The sequence below is a fragment of the Corvus cornix genome, chromosome 1, assembly GCF_000738735.6.
Source record: "Corvus cornix cornix isolate S_Up_H32 chromosome 1, ASM73873v5, whole genome shotgun sequence".
Classification (NCBI taxonomy): Eukaryota; Metazoa; Chordata; class Aves; order Passeriformes; family Corvidae; genus Corvus; species Corvus cornix.
Genome location: NC_046332.1, coordinates 88576429 through 88601336, shown reverse-complemented (window position 1 = coordinate 88601336; position 24908 = coordinate 88576429). Strand labels below are relative to the sequence as shown.

The following is a 24908-nucleotide window of genomic DNA, read 5'->3' as shown; positions in this document are numbered from 1 at the left end:
GGATCATAGAGATCATGCCGTCACATTTAATTTCAGAGAACAAAACCTGAAGCTGATTTCTCTTTAGATCAGTTGTATACCAGTTGGAACATGGGTGCCTAGCACTGCGACAGAGTAATATGATCTGAGCTTTAAATAGCTGCCAAATAACCATGTGGTGGCTGGCAGCATTAAACGTGTTGCAACGAGAATGATCTGTTTCAAAGTAAAGCCACATAACAGAGGATTAGTCAATCTGATGTGGTATAGAAGAGGAGGGGGGAACGTTTTTCATTATCCTTCTGGGTTTCTCTCTGGTTTAAATGCGTTTCCAACTCAAAGATGCATTAATTTAAGCTCTTTCTCTTAACTGGTTTAAAACCTGAACCATGTCCAGGTCATTTAGGATAACATCTCCTAAGGTACCCGGGTACAAGGTGGGGAGTAACAGTGTGACAAATGTGAAGTGACACCACCGAGACTGTTCCCTTGTTTCAACCTAGTAGGGTGGCTGCCTCTCAGTGGGAAAGGCACCTTCCCTGTGCAGAGCTGCTCTCCACCTCCTACCCCCCCACCCTGCTACCATCCCCCCACTTGCCTAGTTTGTACCAAATGTATCCTTGCCAGATTTTAGGAACAGATAAGGAACAGATCTACAGCAAGTAAGATAGGGTGATTCGTACTCCAAGCCCTCTCCTTCTCCTCACAGCAAAATGTGGAGCTTTGCAGCACTCCATGAGGCCTTTCTGGGCTCTTTGGGACATAGGGGAAAATCAGGTGCAGTGTAGAGATGTCCAATACAGGAGTTGCTGCCAGCCCTCCATTCCTTCTTACCTTCGAGTCAAATGGCTCTTCTGACCACTACTGTTATCACGTCTCCTGGGTAGATAAGGCACATAAGGACTGGAAAGACAGACCAGTATTGGTCTTAAACTGTGAATGAGAGACACACAGGGAAAAGTGGTGCTGTAAATACTTGTGATTCTTCATCCCTTCTGTCACTTTTGATTATAGATGACTGACTTCTGTTTTTAATTTTAGTGTCTCCACCGACTTCAGCTGCATCAGTTCAGACTTTCTGTAAGTTAACACAGCAGAATTTCATGTGAACATACTTTATCTAGTCCTCATTGCCTGGGAATCACACTGCCAAAAGGACAAATAGGAGAGCCAGGGGAGAGCCAGCTGCTGCATCAGAAGGTAAATAGCTCATTTAAGATGTTCAACATGACTCCGTAAAAGATAATAAGCACAACATACTCCACAGCCAGGATTTTGCAAGAATGGAGACAGCAATAGATACTACTTACAATTGTCCTACTAGCAGTTTACTAGCTCACTACAGAGTACAGTCTCGGCTGCAGCAGGTAGGCACCCTGCGGAGAAATAAAGCAGACTTTTTTTTGCATTTCCTCAAAGGAGAACACTGCTTTACCTCATTAATGTAAATGCCAATAAACATCCACAACTTTAAAGAAAGTCAGCTCCAGCAAAACTCACAGCAGCCACCCAAATGAGTAAAAAGGATGAACTGGGGCAAATCCTTTTCTGACTGGTCTTGTCCGCAGCTGCCTTTGCCACATTGCATCGGTGCACCCCCAGGGATCAAAAACAGCTGCACAGAGGGCTGGCAGACAGCATCACAGAGGGACACTCACCCATCTTTTTCTCCCTCCTTTCTCACCTCCTTCTCCTCATTTTCACACTGCCCCCTTTGTAGGCAGTCACAGTCCTTGCCATGTTTGCACTGGACAAATGGATGAGTTACAGGTTGAAAGTAATCAGAAAATGCTTCTTATTTACTCTTCTTCCTTTTGCCATCACTCTTCCAAACCCATGTCTTAAAAAAATAAATCTCTTTTCTTCCCATATGATCACAGGCTATTAAGCCAGCAAGGAAATTATTAAGGAAAAAAAAAAAAAACAACCAAACTCCCAAACTCCTACGGATTTGTGGGGAACACAGCTCTTTGACCAATTTCACAGAATATTTTGATTAGAGTTTTTAATCCCCTTTACAATATTTTACTCAGCTCTCATGAAAATCCCTGCATCCCTGCCAAGGATTTTCTAGACAAAAGCATATCTGGAAGAATGCCACAGAGCAAGTCACCTTAGCTGGCCTGTCTTCCCCAAGTTCTTACAAACCCATTCTCCTGCACATAGCTCTTTAATGAAATCAGAAGAACAAGAGTTAAACTGTGCTTTTAGGCAATAACCATCCAGAAACGCCTCCCCACCACCCTCAATACCATTCCTTGGTCTGCAGCAACTACTTATTATGTATCACGTGCTTACCTACATACATTTTTTGGAGAGAGCAAACAAACCCCACCATTTTAGAAGGAACATGATTTTCAGTTCTTCCATTAAGATGGAATCCACTAAAAGCAAATTGCTAGAGCTACAGACTGCTGCCAAAGTATGAGTTTGAGTGAAGAACTAATGAGGACGCAAGCAATTTCTACTGGTGTTGGAAAGGCTTCCAGACATTGCTAAGGGAATCCTCAGAAACACCTTGGATCTTCAACAGCCATTACATCCACAGTCTGACCCAAAGGGCTGCCTCCAAGAGAGGACGTCTTGCACACAAAAGTGTAACTAATTTAGCTGCATAATGGAGAGCCTTCTGAAGATGCACATGGGCTGAATTAAGGGCACCACAGGAGCTTTTGGCTCATTCCTTGCAGAGTTTATTAGTTGCTGCTGCACACATGGTTGGGTTTGCTGGAAGAGGTCCAGCTCTGAGGCACCTCTCAATTCCTCCAGCTTCCAAAAGCTGCAAGAAAGTGGCTCAAGCATATTGCCCCCTCTAAGCTCTCATGGAGAAGGACTCTCCCCTGCAGAGAAGCAGACAGGGTTTGGGAGGGGTACTTAGTCAATAACTCTTGATTATTGAGTTTACCTTCACAATTACCAGTGAGTGTCCTAGACTGTAAAGAGGGCAAATACCAACAGGGTGTATTATTTGAGAAACAGTATGTGATTGTGTAATTAAGGGCAGGAATATAATACCATATGCACAACGAGCAGGGTTAATTTCAGCATTTCCTGACTAACCAAAGGCATTATGGTGTAACCCTAATGTTCTCCGGATGGCAATCATTTATGTGGCGTTCATATATACGCTTATGAATATTTGGTTAAAATTCACCCACCATACTCTCTGACACAGTAATTAAAAAAACTGTGTTATTTGCCAATAAAAATATTTTTGTGAATTGGTAATTATTCTAAACCTCAGAGTCCCAGCTTCCCTACCTCCCACTCTTGTTGTCTTCCTGTTCTATAATGTATAACACTAATCTTGATGAGGGAAAAATAAATAAGTAGCAGGAAAGGTTGGAAAGCTTCCAATCAAGAAAGCTCCCAAAATGGAAGTAACATCCAATCTGGCCCACCACATCTTCTATGTGGGCATTCCTTTCCTGCCTTTTAGCAATGCTTTCAGTATTCATAACAGCTGTGGAATTAAGCATTATGAACAAGAACAAACCGACATGCAGCCTTTACTTTTCCCCATCAGCCCCAAACTATTCTGCATTGAGTTACAAAGTGAAAACCAGCACACTCTCAGATTGATTTAATTTCTATTTGGGCCCAATGCCAGAAAGTTTCCCCACTGTTAAAACTCAACCCCACCTTTTCCATACCATGCCTACAGTCTCATCCTTACCCCATCTTCCACACAGATGTGCACGCACACACACACAGAACCAACCACTCCTACAACGCAGAACCAAATCCATCTCCCCTGCTGTCTTAGCTAGGCTCATTGCTTTCCCTAGCAAGCCTAGTAGGCAAGTTGGATTTGGTTTATAATGCAGACTTTTAATATGTGGGAAAATGAAGGCTGCATAAGACACACATTTTTATGTCCTAGATATTGTCTTGATAATAAACCTTTTTTAATAAAAAATTAATTTTACACAACCATGAAAATATTTGTTAGAGGAGCCAATTGTTCCACTGAAAAATAAAAGGGTTAAAACTTAATTAAAATAATAATGCTATAATTCAAAATACAATTTTGGCATAACTTCAGATAGTGATTGTACTACGGCATTTTGGCTTACAGAATCATGCAACACACATGGGTTTCAGAATACAGAAGTACACAGCTTTCAAATGCATACAGAAAAGAGAAATGGGTAATAGAACAGTTAAGCTTTTACACATTCATGGAAATTATCTTCTCTCTCATCCTCTTCCTATGGATGCTGCATGAACAACTGCACTCTATTTTTATAAAGTGCAGACATGCTTGCTGCCATTAAAGCTAAGGCAAGTAGTGGAAAGCAGGAGAGGAGGTAGATTAAATTACTGTGTCTGAATGTTTGCCTTCTCATCTACCTTGTGCCATTCTCTACAAACAGAAATACAGTGTAAATGCTAAAAAATAAATGTATAAAATGTTGATTTGAGCCACTTCATGTGGGCCTTTTACTTGCAGAAAATTTTTGTTTTCTTCTGTTTGTTAACCTACAAAAATGCTGCTAATAGTACAGTGTGAAGAACCACAAGTGTACTCTCTAAAGAACTAAAAACAACTAGTTGGGACTAAAGGTGGTTTCGTCCTCTATTGAGTTTTGTGTCCTTTACCCTTAAACAAGTAATAGGAGAACTTCCAGAAGTCTGCCTGCACACTTAGGATTGCCATAATGGTAATAATGTACAAAATTGTGCTCCAGTTTACACTTGTCACGAAGTTTCACAAGTATTGCTGTATTCCCTTCAGCGGTGCCTGACTAGTCTGAGTGTAAATAAATGGCACGCCCTACCAACAAGAACAGCATTCCTGCTAATAAAGAAAAAAACACTCCTATAGGAGCCAACATAAAAGACCAGCCATAACGTACATAAACAGCAAAGTCTGGACAATCCATTTTTTTCGTGTTTGTGTAGTCTTCCAGATCAGCCATGGCCTGGACCCAGATGACATACATCACGACTACCAGCGAAAACAAGACACCTGGAAAAGAAACACCAGGTTTTAACAACAGAGTGAGAGACAGATGCTGGGTGCATTTACTGTATTACCTAAAAATCCATCAATGCTTGAGGTCCTGTCTGCATGGCACAGTCAGCCACCACTGGATAATTTTTGGCTTTGGCTTCCACTAACTAGAACTATGTCCATCTTGCTCCTGATTTGCCCTGAAAGGCATACTTCCATGACAAAGGAGATATCTGGTTTTGGTAGGCAGACTTTAAGGACAAAATTCATGCAGATATTTACTGGTTTGAATTCAGGGGTCAAGGTGGGGGAAGGTGGTGGGATGGACTGGGACAATCTGGGGGAAAAAAAATCTACTTTTACTTCCCAAATTCTGGCATTGTTTTTATCAGTCTTTTGGATGAGATATAGAAAGGAGTAGGAAATGTTTCTATCCTCTTCACCTCTCTGCATTTGCTTCTCTATTCTTATGAAAAGGGCTGTTTAGAACAGACAACTTTAGAATATTCTACCCAAATATTTTGCAGCAAAATTCAAATATGTTTAAATCAAAATCATCCACATTTAGAAAAGAAGCTCTTGGTATAGGAACAAAGCCCAACAATAATTAAATAATAACTATGAAACAGGCTATTAGTAATAATCTCAAATTGCATACAACAGTTTCCTGAAATTAATCCACCACATAATTCACAGCCTTTTCCCAACCTCTCCTCTGAAAGGCCTTTGAATTGTTTATACATTATAGTAACAGGAGCACATGTCCTTACAAACTTTGTTAATCTCCTTGTTACTATACACCAGAAGGACATATAAGAAGAAAGTGCTTTCCAAAGTATCAGTTGCATTCCTAATATTTCATTTCACTTTAGAGGAATGTGGACACTTGAGAAATGCAAGCCTGCAGCACAGATGCTCCAGAAGAAGATTTGCTGGAGAACCGAGGGCATGAGTCTAAATTTTTTGCATGCTCCAGCCTGTACCCATTTGCTCCCTGAGCTCCAGCTGTCACAGCAGCATTGCAGCAGCAGGACCATCTATTCTAACATTAAAATATTTGAGGGACACCACCCCATCGTGTTTTCATCCCAGGATGTTTAGGTGCCTCATTAAAACATAAGTCAGTGCATAGTCCTGGGAACACTTCACTGCCAAACTTGAGGCTGCACACTGTAAGTTAAAGGTATTTGTGGTCTCTTCTCCATCCTGCTAAATACTTGCAATGCAACCTTGAACAAATGTGACATTTGTGGCAAAACCCGCAAATGCACTTCGTAAGCACCCGTGGCCAGCCATTTGCTTCCATATCCACATGTCCTGGTAACCTTTGATGGTTACCTTTCCCCATCCCCAACCAGAGATGCTGCCTCACAACCTCCTTTCCCCAGCAGCTGTTGTCCTCACCCCCTCACCTGAGGCAGACAAAACCAGGCAGGTTTGATACAACATCTTAACCTGGTGATTGGATGATCTTCCTGTTATTGCTTTATGGACAAAATATAATATCTTTACATACATCCTGAACATCTGATAGGTGAGAACTCATGGTTCAATCCTTATAAACACTATATTTTGAAGACCAACAAAGAAAGGGCTGAAGTAGTTAACCTGCGGCATGATCAAAACATAACTGAAATTCCCAAAGGATCTGCAGTTTCTAGGAGGCTGAAATAAAAGTAGAAAAACTGAATAAAGAAGGAGGCAGACACATTTTGTGTCTTTGAAATACACTTCCAGGATTACATTTTTTGCTAGGGTTCAAATTCCTAACAAAGTTTGAAAAAACCCAACACAACTCTAAGAGGCATAAATTCAATTTTGAAAGTATTTTACCTAAGTAAAACTCAATTTTGATGGAATTTAGTACTGTGCCTGTATTAAACATAAAACCACTGAAACAATCAGAGGAAAGGATTGCCTTAGGGCCAGACATGAAGAATGAGAAATTAAATTGAAGACTCTTCAAATATAATTCAAATTAAGCAGAAGATTCCTAGAACAAAACATCTAATGATAACAGATAATGTAGGCAACACAGGAAAATTAGAACCAAACAGAGCTAGTAATTTTGATTTTAAAAGTAGAAAGATTCAGGGACAAATTCAAAAAATGAATCATTAGATACATGGATTTTGTTCAAGGTTTCAAAACTTGAACAACAAACAAATTATAGCCATAAGATTTGGAAAGATACATTAATAATCTGGCAAAATCCATAAGGAATTGGAATTTACCTCTTCAGCTGGCTGTGCCTATGCATTTTGAAACTAGTCTTCTACTCATTCTCTGCTTTGGGGAAAACTTGGCCCAAAACAATAATAATTACAAAAAGTAGTAATGCATATTCCATTATTATAGCAGCAGGTAAGTTTAACCAGGCCTTGCACATCTGGAATGCCCTCTGGCATCCTGGGTAGAAGCAAATTTATGTAGGGCAGTTAGAAACATCTGTCATTAAAACAAAACAGCATCAAAGGTGTCTTAATTGAGAAATGGGCACCCCCTGCTTTTCGGGCACTCTGAAGCAACACCTAGGTCGTTAAACTAGAATCAACACCATGTAGGTGCAAAATAGCAAGCCAGTGCAGCCAGTGGTAAAACAGCTTCAGGGAATCTATCATCCATCGGGTGTGATTTCACAGCAAGCTGTTACACCTGTGAGTGGCAAATTGTTGGGCATGGAAATTTGTGGAAGAAATGTATGTCAAGCAGAGATAAATGTTCTTCCTTAAAAGGGAAGAAAAACAAAGGAAGAGTATGTAAACCGTCTTAGTTAATTAAGGCACTAAAGGAGTATTTAAGGGTTCTCATCACCTGCTAATGGAGACTAATTAAAAGGAGTATTAGCATGTTCAATAAATATCTTGAACTATAGAATCAGGCTAAGTAAAAACTGACTATGTCCTGTTGCCTCCATCAGTATTTCATTCATTAGCACTCTTTTTGTCTAGTTTTCACAGAGTTATGATTTCACAGGCGTTATGCGCTTAGACAGGAGTTTACTGAATATATATTTATCCTGAGAAATCTGCTCCTGAAGTCTTGCACTATCTATTGTGAATGTCATGAACCCTCAAAGCCAAACTCCACGAGAAAATTACTGAGATTGAAAAAATCTCGGCAATTTCTTGAAGCAAATATTTTTAGGAACAGTGTGTGCTATGCTCATTTCTACGTTTTTGGCATTTAGACCTTTTTCATAGAGTGCAAGCATCCTTTTGCCTTTGCCTTTTAATGAACAAAAAATAGAACAGCAGTTGCATGAATCAGGAATGATGGGGGAAATTATTCCTAGAACATGAAATATGTCTGAGAGAGATTAAGACAAATAAATACTTCCCTTCTATTCCTTTTCTTTCTTTTTTTTTTTTCATTTTGCTTTTTTTTCTTATAAACACACATGCTTGAAACACAGTTCTGTGCAGTGTGATAAGACATGGACTTCTCTGAGGTCACTCTTTTCTGTCTTTCACATTCATTCTTTTGAATTTCTTTCAAACAAATACTTGTGCATATTGTAGAGGAGAAAGAATACAGAACCTTTAGAAATGTCTGTGAATTCAAGAAGCAGTTTGCTGGCCTTTAGTACTGATTCTTCCCACGTAGAAATGCCTTTCACTTGTCAATGGTGAATGGCTGTTTATGGCATGAATCTTTTACTATGCAGACACGAAGACAACAGGTGCTGGAAAGAATGATGTGAGCTTTTTACTTTTGCCTGGAAGTTTAGAACTCTTTATCTCACTTGTGGAAAACTTTTATGTGTATATTTTTTTATTAAATGCATTTTTCTGTTCTTGTGCTTATTTCAGATTCTACCACCTACCTTGGCCTCTTGCGACCTTTATTTAAAAATAACAGTTGACATTGTCTGCTGAAGTACATGCAGAGTTTCCCATGTAAGAATTATGGAAGTAGGTACATGTCTGAAAAGAGATTTTTGTCCTCATCTAGGATCTCAAATTAAAGTTTTTTCACTCTTCTGGCAGGAAGCAGGAGTCATCCTTCTAATCTTGCTTCTTCACCAGGGTGTGATTCCGTAATGTTCTGTGCACATCCTGGAATATTGCTTATTGGCATCAGTACAAGAGGACAGTTTTCACCACCACCAAAGCAGAAAGAGGCACAAGGTAATTATGGACTTTATTGAAGGCTAATCTAAGAGATCATTTTATGGTAGCTTTCCCTTCTATTCCTGTGACCTTTGAAGACACTATAAGGTGTCTTACAGTTTGCAGTACTGCAGCTGCTCTTGGACCATCCTCTCAGGTAGCAGACAGGGAGGTGAGGCTGCAAAGGCAGCACTTAAGTCACTTACTGTGGTATCATTGAACTGATACTCACTTTTCCCCACAGGTATTGCAGCTTTAGTTTCACCTGTGGCCTCAGGTGGTTAATAAGGTTACAAAGTTTTTCTACTCCAAATTAAGGAAAAATGGGTCAGGAAAATGATAGGCGGCGTTACTTGTAGTTATAATGGCCATGGAATGGCAAAGGTTAATATCCTAGGAGGAATACAGAAAGTGAGTAAGACCCAGAACTTAGGAGAACACATTCCAAACTGTGCAGAGAACTGGTAGGCAAGATCCTAAGAGAGCCTGCGTTGAAGAGCAAAGGCTGCCTTAAAGGACGAAGAAGCCTAGAAGAACTTGGTGTTCCTCATAGGCAATTTTCTTAAAGGACAAGAATGGCCCCTTTAAGTGTACAAGAATTCAAGCAGACCTGGCAGAAACAAAAATTAATATCATACAGAGCTGCATTATCAAGAACACCACCATCAGATTTGAAAATACTATTATCGCCCTTTGTTCAACACTTGTGTTATCATATGTGGTAAGCTATGTCAGTTTGGGGTCCCCTGGTGAAATAGAGATACTGATAAACTGAGATGATGACCACCAAAATGGTTAGGAGAACAGAGAACAAGTAGAGGCTGAGTGAGCTGGGCAATTTTAGTCTGGAAAAGAATCCAGTCTTCATTTTTCTAAATGGAGTTATAGAAAAGATGGGGATAGACTTTTCAGTGACCTACAGACTTGCAAGGATGAGATGTAATTGTCACAAACTGCATCAAGGGCAATTTCAGGTGAAAACAAGGAAAAAAGAAAACATTTCTCACAATGAAGTTGGTCAAACTGAGACAAGCAACCAAAGATGCTGTGGAACATCAATTATTGGAGATTTTAAAAACTTGATTGGATAAGGCTCTGAGCTGCCTGATCTACTTTTGAAGGCAACCCTGCTCTAAATGGGACGTCAGACTTGATTGCCACAAGGGGTCCTTTACAACCTAAATTTTTTTGTGTCACTCGGGATCTCCATTTAGGCTTCTTGAATGGGTCTTTCCAAAATGCAAGCCTATCTACCTTATCACACAGAAGGTGAGGTGTCCATCTGAGTGTTCTTACTGTTGACAATAGAAATTTAAGCAGTTGGTTCATACAAGACATCTTTCAGATGGCTGAACAGCTGGCATGAATCTCATTACCAAAAATATCTTCAGCTACTTCCTGAACCCTAAGATGTCACAGCAGACCATGCTACAAGCCGTACTCTTCAATTGAGGCAGAACTTTTCTCCGCTGCTAATTTTTCAGTTAAGGTTGCAGAAGTATAAAGATATTTCTGTCCAGTAACAGATATTAAAGTTATTTCATCTAACTTTAAGACATGTAAGTAGGAAAACAACTGATTTCCTTATCTTCTTCCTAACTTCCACAGAACCATCTTGTCTAACTTTCTTCTCAGAAGACTATTCTCTACAGTATAACACATACTTTAATTTTGCGGTAAGACAGCATCCAGGCTCTTTTAAAATAATGTATATAATTCTTTTTTTTCTTCAAAACAAGCTGCCAGTTTCTGTCTTAGAAGAACTCCACCAGATCTAAGTCACATTAACCTAAGCCACATTACATCTTTTAATTTTCCCATTAGGTCCGTGTTTAAGTAGATGTACACCCTGGCTGCATCCTGATCACATGTTTGAGAAGTGGTAAATATGCACCACTTCTCATCACTCTCCCCTTCCATGTCCTGTTTTGATTTGGCAGGTAGTTAATGAACAGGATCTCTAGTCCTGATGGAGATGGGCAGAGTAAGGGGTCAGGGCAGCAGGGACACAGTAGATCATCTCTTCTGCATCAAGTCTATCTTATCTTGCTCTGTCTTTAGCAGGTTGAATGGCTCCTATTTTCTTCTGGCACCACTACTTTTTGACAAATTATAGCAGTATTTTGCTAAAGATCTTTGCTTTTCAACAACACTAATGGTAATAGTAAAAATAACATAGCTCTTCTCTGAAGCCCTGATTGAGAACAGTCCTGAAGTTGAAAGATACTACATACAGAGGGAGTAAAAAATCAGGATTTCCCTTGAAGAACATCTGCTCTATAGGGACAAAGGGTAAAAGGGGCAAAGACACAGACCAGAGGTCACACACTGGGATAATAAAGCTCACTTAACTTCACATACCTAAAGAAATAATCTTTTTAGATTCTCTCAGTAAAGGAAAGAGAGGTGTAGGGTTCCTCCATAGCACACACATCTGATCCAATTAGGCCCCTCTTTCAGTGTGAAGTGAATCCCCAGCTGGGGGAACTTCTTACATACCTACTTTTTTTGCTGCCAGTGAATGTTATAGCCTCTTGAAGGCCTCCTAGGGAAGCCAGGGGAGGCTAGTACAGACTTTGGGATCTAACTTTCCCATACCTAAATGAGGGCAGACGAACTGACCCAGAGTGCAGAACACAAGCGTTGTTTTGCACCTCTGCCCATCAGGTCCTGGCATCTTTCAAGTGCCCTTTTCCTCTCAAACATCTTCTGCTACTTTCTAGTGACAGCTGAGGTTTTTCATGCATTACAAATGCAGAAAAAGAGCAAAACTCGCATGGGCTCTTGCCCTGCAAATTAGTGACAAAGAGCATTGAAATATCTAAGACTCCATCAGACTATGAATATTTTTTGAACGTCTTTTATGTGTGAAGGAGTAATTCTCAAGGGATAAAATGTAAGTATGCAGGATTTCCTTCAGCTAAAATATTATAAAATACTTCCTATACCTCACTGAGTCCTTTGGAAGGGAATAATGATCACTAGCTGTGTATGAAGAGCTGAGAGGTGCAGTAGGTAAGCAAGGTCAGGGGGTCAGTATGAGAAGCAAAAAGAGGTCCCAGGCCTTTTGGTCCTGACACGGGTAGCTCTACCCTGTAACACAATATGCTCTCACAGGGCTGTCTCTCACCAGGCTTTAAACTAAGGAGAACAGTGATGGAGCACATACTATCATTTACATCCTATATAACTATATCTTACACACCAGTGTAACGTCTTCACAGACTTTTCAAGGTTAAGCAAACATCGTGCCAGTGAGCTGTCCATATCAGCTGAATCCTGGGGGGGGGGGTGCATCCTCCTTGGTATGTGTGGGTTATGAGGAAGGAGGGAATTCAGTTACTTGTTATCTTTCATTCACAGAGGTTTAGAGCTCCTACTTACTCATATATGACAACTATTCTGTTTAGTCCTATCACATCCAAAGCATTTTCCTGTATTGGTCATGCAAATGTGTTCTGTCTCCCAACTTCTTCAGAGTCCACTGTAATCATCTTTTGCATCACTGATAATGGACAAAACCCTCTCCTTAGCTAAAGCCCTTGAGAATCCTATAAGGCAAGATCCTTAAATATGCATTCTTCTTCCTGTTAAAAAAAAAGTAGATTGAAATTGCAGTGTAATTCCATGATTTGTCCTGGACGTGGGGTTTTTTTAACCTTAACCCCAAAATAGCTTTTATAATAGCTTCATGACTAAATAATTGTGGAAAGAATTGTCTCCAAGTGCAGGCACTCCACAAGCCAAAGGATAGAACCATATGCTTTCTATTTCTTTTAGCCATGATTGATACAATTTTTGGTTAAGGAGAATGCAAGAAATAACACATCTTTTCTACTCTTTAATTGACTGAGCAAACAGTATACCCACCAGCAGTGATGAAAAAGCCTCCTCCTGCTTTGTATAGAATGTGACTGGCAAAAGGAGCTGCACAGATGATGAGGAAACTAGCTGCCACAACAGTGAGCACTCCCAGGAGCATCAGAACCGTCCAGAAACCTCGATAAACTGGAGAAAAGGAAGAAGGAAGAAAAAGGAAAAATATACAATGTTTTTGAGAACTTATCCAAGTTGGTTAACAAAGATTTTTCCTTTCCCCTTCTTTTATCCCTTGCCTTATTAACAAATGAAACGTTAATTCTATTTTGCATATACTTTATATATCATGTGGATAAAATTGGGTTTGATTACCAGTCCTTACCTGATGATCATGGAAAACAGGGTCTAAGTTCTTGTGAATGAAATGCATCTGCTGAATATTTAGCAGTACCTTGTAAGATAGCATCTTGACCAAATTGACACTCCTTAGAAAATGGTATGGCAAAGCTATAGCAGTGATTCTTTGGCATAAATGATTGGACTGATAGGATGCAATTATTTTACCAAAATTGTGTAGGAGAAGCAGAGAGCTGCAGTATCTTGAATTCTTAGTGCCCAGACTATATCACCAATAACAATTTGTAAGTTCTTTACAATTTACAGCAGGATAATATTCCTTATATACACCCATATTCAGCAGAAAGAAACTTAAGCTAGGAGCAGGGAGAAACTAAAAAAATGTAAACCATATTTCTGAAAAACAGCTAAGTTTTAAACCAGCCTATTTCTGCTCTAAAGCTCTTTGTATTTTATTAAATTTAAAATGTGATGTTTCAGAAGCCCCTGTTAGACAGTGCCAAGCAGTGCTGAATTAATGGATGCAGCTGGTGATAAATGAGCTGAGAGTTTTGTGACATACTCTGGCCAAAAGAGTCTTTCTAACAATTAGTTTTTAGCTGGTTAATTGCACATCCATTTAACAAAGTCATCATTTTACAAATGCTACAAGAGTGACATAAATTTCTCCCATGAATTCAAAAATTGGTACATTAACACAACCCATTAGTAAAATTATGAGTTGTAAAGATCTCCATCGTCAGATCTGAAAATCTTGAAGCACTGACAATTCAGTCAGTGAAAAACATTTCCACCCAACTGAGGGAAAGCATATAAGCCAGCTGGCAAGTCAGGAAAAGTGTATCACAAAAGAAACTGCCACTTATCATCTGACAGCACCTACTTACTGTTACGGAAAAACACAACCAAGCAACTATTATACTAGTTCATATCCTGAAAGATTCAAATTCATACAGCTTGTTAGAGACAGCTATTCACAATGATTCAGGTTTGCTCTCATCTGAAATCTGAAGGCGCACTAGGGCATTAGCAGCTTGTGTTTCCCACTGATGTATTCCAAAAGTCTATGGTTTTTAACTTGACCAGCTTAACTCAAGTTAAAGTATACATCACTAGCATTGTAAATGTATTAGCTAGATCACACTCATCACATTACAATCACCACTCTTTTTAAATAACATCCTTTTTAATCCAGGAAAACATTCAGAGACATGATTTTCCACCACACTGATCAGCAGATTTGGGCATTAAAAGGATGAATGTGTCTGAAAGTACCCGGCAGAAGGGTTAAAATTGGGGTTTGGTTCATATCCAAGTCTCCACTCCACATAAACAAAAAATTATTGGAATAGTAGGTAAGAAATAAGGCTATGGCTCAGCAAAGCAGTTAAATGTGTGTTTTGCTTTAAATAGTATACCTCTTATGGGATTTTAGGCACCTGTTTAAAGTTAAACACATAGTTAAATGATTCACTTAATGCAAATGGACAGTGAATGGAGACCTAGAAAGGTAAATCTCTCAAGTCCTTCAGTCTTGGGTTTCTGAAGCAATTTCGTATTATTTTACTCATGGGGCTACTTTGATAAGCTTCATTGCAGTCTCCAAGTCCATGGGACATTACTTCCTCATTTAAAGCCTAATACCACTAAATCAATCTATAACCACCCAACTCTTTTACGTGGGTGGCCCAAGGTACTTCAAAGTCATACTACATAATAGGACACATTGGCCAAAATGGACCTTGAAAAAGCTTTCTTTTTATTATTATGGTCAGTCACCTAAGTAATGCAGCAGTGTTTCTATTTTCTGAATGGATGAGGACACAAGATTCTCCAGCATTACAAAACCAACATCCATTTTCATTATCTGCTCTTCATACAGGAAGCTTTGAAGTCTGCTTTTAGTGAAATTTCATGAGAAAATTTTGAATTGATGCTCAAATATTCTTAGAAACAGAGCACAAAAGGAATACAAATACAACTGATGAAAATTTGTTTAAACCTCTCTGCAACTATACAAGAGAAAAGCTGTTCCTCTGCTCCAACCCTGTAACTATTTTATGTATTATATATGAAATACTGATTTCACCTAGCTATCACCTGAAAGAACATTCCATTCTATTTCTCTAGAAATAGTTATTTACTCTAGAGAATCATGGATAAAGTCTGATTATCCTAATACTTGTTTATTAAGCTAATTCTGTCATTAAACATCAATTAAAAAATAGAGCATAATTGACAGGTACAAAGTCTGCTCACAAATCTTTGACTTTGCAAGCAAAATACTACCCCCTCTAATCTGCAAGGCAGAAAGTCATTCAGCTCATTTGTGGCCCAGGTGTGAGGAAACACCCAGTGAGCACTTAGACTTTTACTTTTGTAAGGGAATTAAAAAGCCATCATTTTCCTGCAAAGAAGTTTTCACTTATTTTATACTCTGACGGTTTTTGCTTAGACCACATTTCCCATCTTCTCTGCCTAGATGGGCAAGATCAATTCCTACAGGGCTAATCATTCAAAATTACAACTCAGGCCTACTGCTGTCATTTAGCTTAGCTGTCACCTACAGATGGACACAAAAGAGCTGGTTGAAATTAAGTCTCCTGACTCTTGAAGTCAAAGACCTTGCTGCTCCGATGTTGAGATGAACAATGATAGGTAAAATGCAACAGAAGATGCTGCTTTAAATTACTCTTCTTATATCCGATGAAAAGGGCTGAGACTGTGATCCAAAGTCTGTTTCAAGAAATAATGGTTTGGTGTACCCATACAAAGTGTATCTACAAAGAGTGTTAATAGATGTTTGCACAATTTCAAGTCTCACTGAGGTAGTTCATAGGATATCCCAAGTTCGGGCCCAGATGACAAGGAGTACCCTTGTCTCTTCCAAGTACTTCACAGATATGTTAGAGTTACCCACCTCAAATACAGGCATCATTCCAAGTATTTCCTACAACAGAAGAAATAAAGTACAACCACTATGTAGGGTATGCCCAGCCACTGCCCTGGAGGGACATCTGCTGAGATAAGGCGATTGAGCCATCTCCCAGCAGGACCCCTGGGAAGGCAGCTACTCTTCAGTTAAGGTGAGAAGAAGACAGACCCAGAATCCTCTGGGAGACCCTATGCAGTTCTTTTGTAACCCATTGGCCTTTACCCTCTGGCACCCACCCCCTGTATCCCTATAAAGCTAACCCCCTGCCCCTGCGAGGGCAGAGAGATGCTTGTCCCTGGCTCCCCTTCGCCAGAGTACGGACCAATAAAGCTACCTCGTGCGGAACAGCTACACGGGCCTCTCGTCTCTCTCCCTGGTCTGGCCTGGAGGCTGCCCTGCAGAGCTGAGCTGAAATCACGAGCTGACAATCACTAAGGAGCTGACAGCTTCTGCACGGGCCCTCCTAGCCAGCAGCCAAGGGAAGACACTGGACCTCAGGAAGATGATCTCTTTCGGGACCATCTCTCTGGACCAGTCACAGCTTCCTCGGTCAGAGCTACTGACCCCTCACCCCTCTGTCATAATTGCAGAGTGCAAAGTAAACATATCTGCAGTGTTTAAAATCTTAGAAACCACTGCTCTGTGTTGCAAGTGTGCTAAACAGAAGGTTTTGTAAGTTGTCTTGGTAAGTTGCCCCTCTGTTGAGTACAGCATTTGCCTTGGAAATGACAGGCAGACCTAAAAATAAAAAAGGACTGAGCAGAAAACAGGAGTACACAACTGCACCATTGAGCCTGTATAAGAACATTATATTCCTCCAAAATTGCATGACCTGTAGTTTTCCCTTGTTACTTGCTTTTCTCTCTAAAGATCCTAATTTAGGTCCCTCCAGGGACTTTTGCATTATTTGAAAACTAGAAGAAGTATCTGGGTTTGTGCAAAGGACCAAATTTTGGAGAAATGTGTGAAAATTACCAAAAGCCTTGTTTTCTAGTATCAGAAAAGCCTATTATCTAGTAGATCACATCATTGATTACAAACTGAAGTTAAAGATTCATATTTTAAGATTTTACTGATGCATGATATAAAAGACAAGCAATAACATGTTTGAAAAGTTACAGAGCTGTGTCACCTACAACACACGCTTGTGCAGCAGTCATGCACGCCTCTGAAGCTCCATAATAGTTAGTCAGGGACAGCCAGGTTAATGACTCAAAGCAACACCCTTCCACTGTTGAAGATGTTAACATCAGCCTCATGAAAGCATACCAAGTATTTTATTGCCCTTGCTGAGTTAAAGTGTTTTCAAAACACAGCCATCAGTCCGTACAAGTACTGTGGTCTACCATAAAAACCCCAGCCACTTAATCTTGAATTTAATATCAATATGAATTATTAAGCACTATAAGGATGAAAAACCTTTTGAAATGTGTGAGTACAATGCCACATAAACATTTCCAAGGCAAAATGACTTGGAAAAGTTGCCTTGAACTATCACGGACAAGCTCACATCCAAAAGGGAACATTTCCTGTCATCTGACTGCAGATTGTATTTTAGAGTATGTCTTTTTTTACCTCTCTATTTAATGTAAGAGATATTGAAATCCTTTCAAGAAGAGTATTGCCACACACAGTGCCAATACAGTGAAAGGTGAAGTGCCTGATCTGCTCTCAACCAGGAGTATCTTCTCCGCAGATAAACAACTGTAAATGAAATCACCTATCTCAGCAGCAGCACAGGAGATATACCTGGCAACACAGTAAACCTTGCAAGACTTTTCTCAGCTTCATTCAGCACCCTTTACTATCCCTTAGTAATATTTTTTTTTAATAACTTTAACAGTAAAACAAATACATTATTCACAGGATGGATACACTGCTGTTTAAGATGTTTCTTACTTTGTTGCTGCTTGGGGGCTACAGAGTTCTCCCTTATAAATGTACTGTATTAAAATCTCTCATGGGCAATTATATGACTGTATTACATAAGAGCATTTTTTTCCCCTAGAAATAGACTGCTGCTAACATTTCACTTGTACAAATTCTATTTTCAGATTTCATTGCTGATATTTTCCAGATTACTTTAGGTTAATTTCAACCCATTAACAAACCTGCCAATAAATTTCATCTCACCATTTTGGATTTAACAGTTGCTGAATCATACTTTTGCTTCAGTCCTATAAACATTGTTTATAATCCATTAGGCGTTATTTCAAATGCTGGCAATGTGCCCAGCACTGGACAAAATAAGATACTAAGATTCAGGAAAAACAACACTAGCAGCTACAAATCAGAGTATTAAACTAATGTGCCTGTGCTGCCCCATTAAAATGCTTCCACTTCAGCTTCAAAAGCTCTTGGGAACACTTAGGGAATTTTTGTTTATTTCCAAATTAAGTTGAAAAAAATCCCCTCAAAAGTAAAAATAATGAATTAGTGACTAAGTGTTATATTTTTCACTTCTTTTTCTTAGGAATAATCTCACTATGGCCAATGGGACCATTTCCATGAGTAAGAACTTTGCACATTTTCCAAAAAGAGGCCTAATATTGTCCTATAGTAAAAGAACTGTAGAACAGTGTGATAGCCCTTGAACATCAGTGTTAAGTAGTCTAGTGACATAATACTGTGCATTAATCTAGCTAGCAATTAATTAATATTAAAGAACTATAATATTAAGTTTTCAGAATAGCCTGATGGGTCCACTAATCTGGTTATGATTATGCAAATGTATTTTAGAATATGTAGGTTGCTGCTGTGGTACTTCTATTGCATGGTCTAATTTATTTTTTATTCCTAGGTTGTAGTTTGTTGCACTTATGTATGTGAATCATCATAAAAATGTATCTGCTAGCAACACAATGAGGTGCTAAGTCAACTTAAGAGCTGTACATTATAATAGTTGTCACTCTAAACCTCTGTACCATCACAGAAAGTCACTAGACTCAGGCTTCCCCTGAGTTCATTTAGAGCCTGTTTCAGGCTAAGATAAATGACATGGCCTATGAACTTCAGCACATTAACTGTGAAGGATGGTTCATACAGCTTTTGAAACCATACCTTACAGTACAGCTAGGGGAAGTCCTCCCCACTCTGCCAAGATATTTAACAAAACCAATAAATGCACAAAAACATTATAACCATGATTAAAAGGTATAGCAAACTGCAATTTCAAAGCAGTGCTATCTAACTCTTTGAAGCTGATCATGCATCTAACAGTAATGTTTAAAAGATATCTGACACATTAAAGTATACATTGAAATCTCCAGTATAAGCACCCCTGCAGGCTTTTGTGTCTTTACATTTCCATCTAAGGCTATAGTCCTTGACACCAAGAGCTCATAGCTTAGGTTTGTACCTCAGAATGAACTGAGCTTTTGCTCTAAATCTTTGTAAGGCATATTCTAACACTAGACTTCCCTGTCCTCAGTGCTTTAACACAAACTCAACATACAAAAAGATGTAAATAAACTAAGAAAGGATAGGTGAGCCTGTTTTGAAATCTGGCCCAGAAAAGCGCTGAGCCAAATTCCTCCTAAAGCCAAAGCAGTTATGTCAACAGAGAACTTGGTCCAGACACTGCACTCAAAAAGCATCGGAGATTTCATGTTCCTCAGGCAACTTATCTTTGCCTGAGCTCTTCTAGCTGGATGGTGACACCACACTCCAAAACCAAACCACACTTGTGTCTCCACACAAGGGACTGCACAAGGGGCTGCAGCTGAATTAAAATTCCTCTGATAAGGTCCAAAAGTCTCTTAAGCCAAATAGTCTGTAAAAAAGGCACATGCCTTTACTTGCTCAGAAGCTAATAGCCCTCTGAATGGAAAGGTAGAAATTTTTAGAAAATGTGTTGCATACATGTTTGATTTTTCTAATGAAGTTTAAAGCTCTTTATTCAGCTGTTTATTTTTCTATGAAAGAGAAAATTTCTTGTTATATACCCCTACTTAAAATAGAACTTAAAATAGATTGACTCACTAAAAATTATAAACCTGGGGAGAAGATTTGGGCTTTTTATCATCCCCAGAAGAGAGTATGTCAAGAAAGTTATGAGCCATGAAAATGTTAATATTTTATCAAGAAACAATAGCAGAACCAAAAAATGGGACAATCACCTCCATTTTTTGGTAGTGCCCTTTTATTCTGTGTTTAGCTGATGCAAAGTATTAGATGCAGACAACCAGATATACAAATCATAGATGAAATCATGTTATTCATGAAACCAAACTGAAGCCTTTTGCCACTGGCTTTATAGAAAACCATTTCCTGCACTGGGAGTCAAGAAGAAGAGGATAACCTTCTAGTATTTCTTAACTTAGTGACTGCAGTTGCAGCAAGGTTTTAAAAACTTGTTTGCCAAATATCATGGGCAGGATTGTCAAACTAGACTAAAGGAGAAACAAGTTTTGAACTCACAGAAGAGCTGATGACATAACCTTCTTCATAAAAAGTTGTGAAAGACTCTTGAACAATCATACCTGTTCTAGTAAATAACTCAGCTTGGATGTTGCAAATGAAATGTAGGCAAAAAAACCCTCAAACCCTCTTCAGTTTTAATGAGCTTGAAAGCAATCCAACTGTATCTATTTATATAGCAGGAATGGCTCTGAATATACTCTACCTGGACCAGCATCTATAGTACAGTTCTGCCTACTTTTAATCTCCTAATATGAAATATAGATAGGAAAAATATATTTGAGCAGTGGTTCTTTTGGCAAATATTAACTAAAATTAATTAAACTTTTGATGATATTCCTTCTCCTTTACTTTTTCTTTGTTTGTCCACTTCTGTGTAATCATGCAATATAATTTGAAGAACCTTTGTGAATGTATGAGTGAACGGTGGAATACAATTTCTGTCTAGGCTATTAGGAGCTGATGACTGTCACTTTCAAATGGAAAGATAAACTGTTCTAGATGTGCTATGAAGTTACAGATTAGATCTCTGAATGGTGAGGTCTGAATTCCTCCTGGACAAACAGTTCATAATTTCTAAAGATTAACAGAACCATTATAATTCTAGTTTATTTTCTTTTTCATGTCTGCTGCATAAAAATTGGATTCTAAAGACACTTCAAGGTTAGCAAAAGCAAAATTACAGCTTCAGGACAGGAAAGGATCACTTAAGTACCTTAGCAAGCTCAGAGACATGTAGCATCCACACATCACAGGTTGTTTAAAAAGTCATATGAAATAGGTATCAGAAGTTATTTACTTCAAATATGTTTGCGTAAAGATCTCAATCTGATTAAGTGTACCTGATATTTTTAAGTAGTTTCTAAATGTTGCAAAAACAGAGTTTTCTAGGCATTATTCAAACACAAAGGTTTTTATTAATGTATATCTTTCACATATATATAAATATATACTTTTATGTCTCTCTGTTACAGTACAAGATTTCTCAGTGAAATATATCTGAGTCAGTTAAACAAACTTAGACAGCATCAAGGCTCTGCTCCTCCTTCCTCATAAAGTAAAAATTTAATACATTTCCATATGTGGTTATTTATTTAACCAAAAAAAACACCCAAAAACCAAAACAAACAAACAAAAAAAACCCCAACCAAAATCAAAAACAGATTTATTTAAATACATGACAAGAAGTACTTGTTTAATGCATTCAGCCCAAGGAAGATACTTACTATATTGGGGAAAAAAAGCACTAAAAAGGAAACGTCTTTTTTTTTTTTTTTTTTTTTTTTTTATCAGAAATTACCTCCATTCTGCCATCATGCTTAAAGTTAAGCATTCATTTAAGTGCTTTGTTAAACAGTGGCTTAAATATGCATGTTGTAAAATTATGAGAAATACCAAAACTCTGTTAATTAAACTGTGTGGAGCGATAAGGCTGTTTTATTTTGAAGCATCCAAATTGTTTTCTTGAAACTAAAGGCATTGTACTCATTTGCACCAAACAATACTTACTGATTGCAGAGTCATAGGAAGTTGAGTTGTGTTCATCTCGGAGAAGAGGAAATGGGGACAGGTAAGCATGTGTACAATTCTTAGAAGGTGATTGGTTGGCTAAGAATGAAAGAAAGCAAAAGATTAATATTTTACCACCTTTACAATACTGCGTGTCTGTTCTTCAAATGGGCAAACTGAGCTTCATAGGTCAAGATTTCAGGTTCTTTCCTAGGCAACAGCTTACAGTGAATTTGGTTTAGTAAGAGATACGAGTCTTGTTATCCAAACAAGAATGTTTCTTAAAAAGCAATACAGATTTGTACTCTGGGACAGTAAATGAGCCATGCTGAAGGCACACTGCAATTTATATGTGATGCATATGTATGCTTTAGGATGCATATGTACCTTTCTCATTTGAGGGTTAATTATGTTCTTCTCATTATTTCATGTCTAAAAAAAGCAATCAAACAAACAAAATCCAGGCAATTACTTTTTCTTTTGTGAAAGAACAAAAATATCAAGCATCTTCAGAAAGTTTGTAATGTCCATAAATATGAGCTTAGTCTATCGAATTAATATCCTCAAGAAAAGGGTAATTTCACCCTTTATATTAAATACTTCTAAAAATATCAACTTCTTGCTGGTGAAAGATAAAAGCTGACTATAACTTAAACCCCATTTAAATTTCAGATTCCTGACCACAGAATTTTCCAGATAAATAACAAGTGGAAATTAACTACAGTGAATATTACATTTTTCACCTAAGACTAAGCAATATATTTAGCAAAATATGGGCTATTGAAGTCAAATTTGTATGATGGCACCTGCTTTTCGCAAGGATTATGGAAATCTTGCAAAAAGGTGAGGGAGCTCCCGACCTCAGAGGGAGTGTCAAAGACTGGAGAAGAAGTTTTGTTTGACTTCTTAATGGGAGATTTTGGTTGTAAAACACTATCTGATCTTGGAATTCTATCTGTCTTAAAACCCTGGACGTAGTGAAAAAAAGCAACAGGTCATCTGTGAATGTAATAGAGGAACTCTTCCGGAGATGATGTATCCTACACCATTTTCACAGTGGAGCTGCCCATTCCCATCTTAACCCACTTGTAGTGGGTTAAGAAGTAGATGGAGAAACTATCCAAGAAAAATTCATGGACCAGGCTAACCACCAAGCTCTTTTTTCCCTACTTAACAGAAATAAGCCATCTGTTTAACAGCAAGTGGCAAAAGACCGTGTAACTAAGAATGTACTCAGGTTAACAGGGCATCCATAACAATTGTAGTGTAATCTGATAGCTAAACTTGTATCATTTTGTCCTGGTGTTTCCTATAGTACAGATTACAAAAGTGTACGTCAAGAATTTATTTTAGGGTAGCTGAAGAACCTGATCCCCAAAGAAGCTATATGAAATCTAATTATTTGTAAGATATGAGTAAAAATAAAAAACACACCAAACCGCAACAGTTTTGCGAAAAAATGACTGCAGATAATTTAAAAGGAAAAATTTACTTACTATACCAAAACTTCCACATGCTTGCATTATTATCTCCTACACTTCCACTAAACCAGCACCTCCAGAAGAAACCTTCATGATGGAAAGTGGCCTTCTCTCCCTACAGAGGGAGAAAAAATAAAAAAAGAAAGTCACTATTATTCAATTTTTGGACAGCTGAAAGGATTAAGTTCAATTAGATGTTGACGTAAAAAACACCACCATCATGACACACAACCTGTCTGAATTTAGGTCAGCTATAGCCTATATAAACAGTCATTCTTCTTTTGAAAGAATATAATATTGCAAAAGCAGTATCACAAAATAAAAATTCATTTTAGAGCTGATTACAAATTATTATAAGAGGTTTGGAGGCAGGCTTGTAAGCCTCCAGAAGGTCAAAATGAGTATATTCAAAAGTTTATACAGAAGTAAATTCTTAGAAAATAAACACATCCAAGAATTCTACATATATAATTCTCATTATAAATAAAAAGTCCATACTAACCCCAGCATCTTCAGGTGCTTCTGAACAAGTTCCTATTTCTGTAGCAAGAAGCCAATAATCAGTTCCAAATGCCACCAAAAAAAGCAAAACCCCCAGAGCTGCAAAGAAGCCTCCAAAAAATATCCCCACACTAAGTTTCATTATTGAAGTTATTTTAAAAAAATCAAAACCTTAATTAATTAAAAGGTTAGCAGTAAAATAAAAGAAAAATATTGTACAAATAACTAAAAAACTGTTTGGAGACTACAGCTCATATCTGAAGAAGTTTCTCTTCACTTGACTTTCTGCCTGTGCCCTTCTTCCCAATGCCCTGTGAGTTGATTTGTGTCTCCAAATTTGTGTGTGTTCCATGTGGCTGACTCAAGTCTGACAGATGAAAAGGGCCTTCTATTTTAGGACACTGATGGCAGAGCTTTGCTCTGTTTCGCTGTCTGGGCAAGGCCAGTCAGAAATAGCTGACCTTCCCCTAACTAATCAGGGATTGACTTGAAATATTACTGCAGCTGGTGCATCAACATCACTGGAGACGGAGATGGAGTTGCAATGGCTCTGTCCATCGACATGAGTGGTGTTACAGAGCACACAGTAGTAGCAATGACTTCCAAAGTTCAGGCCTGGTGGTCAACGTTTCCTTAGATGCTAGCAGGAAAGGAAACATCTGCAACACTTTGGAAGTTACTATAAGTCACGTTATAAAATGAAGGCTGAGGATTTTTTATAGAATTTTATAATATGGTAGCCAAACTGAAGAGATGCCTCTGAAAAATCCCATATTAAAAAAAATAGTTATCATTAAAAATTTACATCCTACATTTAAGGTAATAACTGTACAAACACT

The 24908-nt window shown here is 38.3% G+C and overlaps 1 protein-coding gene across 1 annotated transcript; it reads right to left on the bottom strand.

Moving 5' to 3' along the window:
- Window positions 1-3848: 3848 nt before the first annotated feature.
- Window positions 3849-24400, bottom strand: TMEM182 (transmembrane protein 182). Its single transcript, XM_010394263.4, has 5 exons — window positions 24071-24400; window positions 23584-23683; window positions 22088-22186; window positions 12919-13056; window positions 3849-4951 (listed from the first exon to the last, which is right to left on the bottom strand). Exons 1-5 carry the CDS (start codon window positions 24209-24211, stop codon window positions 4728-4730), a joined length of 702 nt encoding a protein of 233 aa, XP_010392565.3. The 5' UTR covers window positions 24212-24400; the 3' UTR covers window positions 3849-4727.
- Between the last annotated feature and the right edge of the window lie 508 nt (window positions 24401-24908).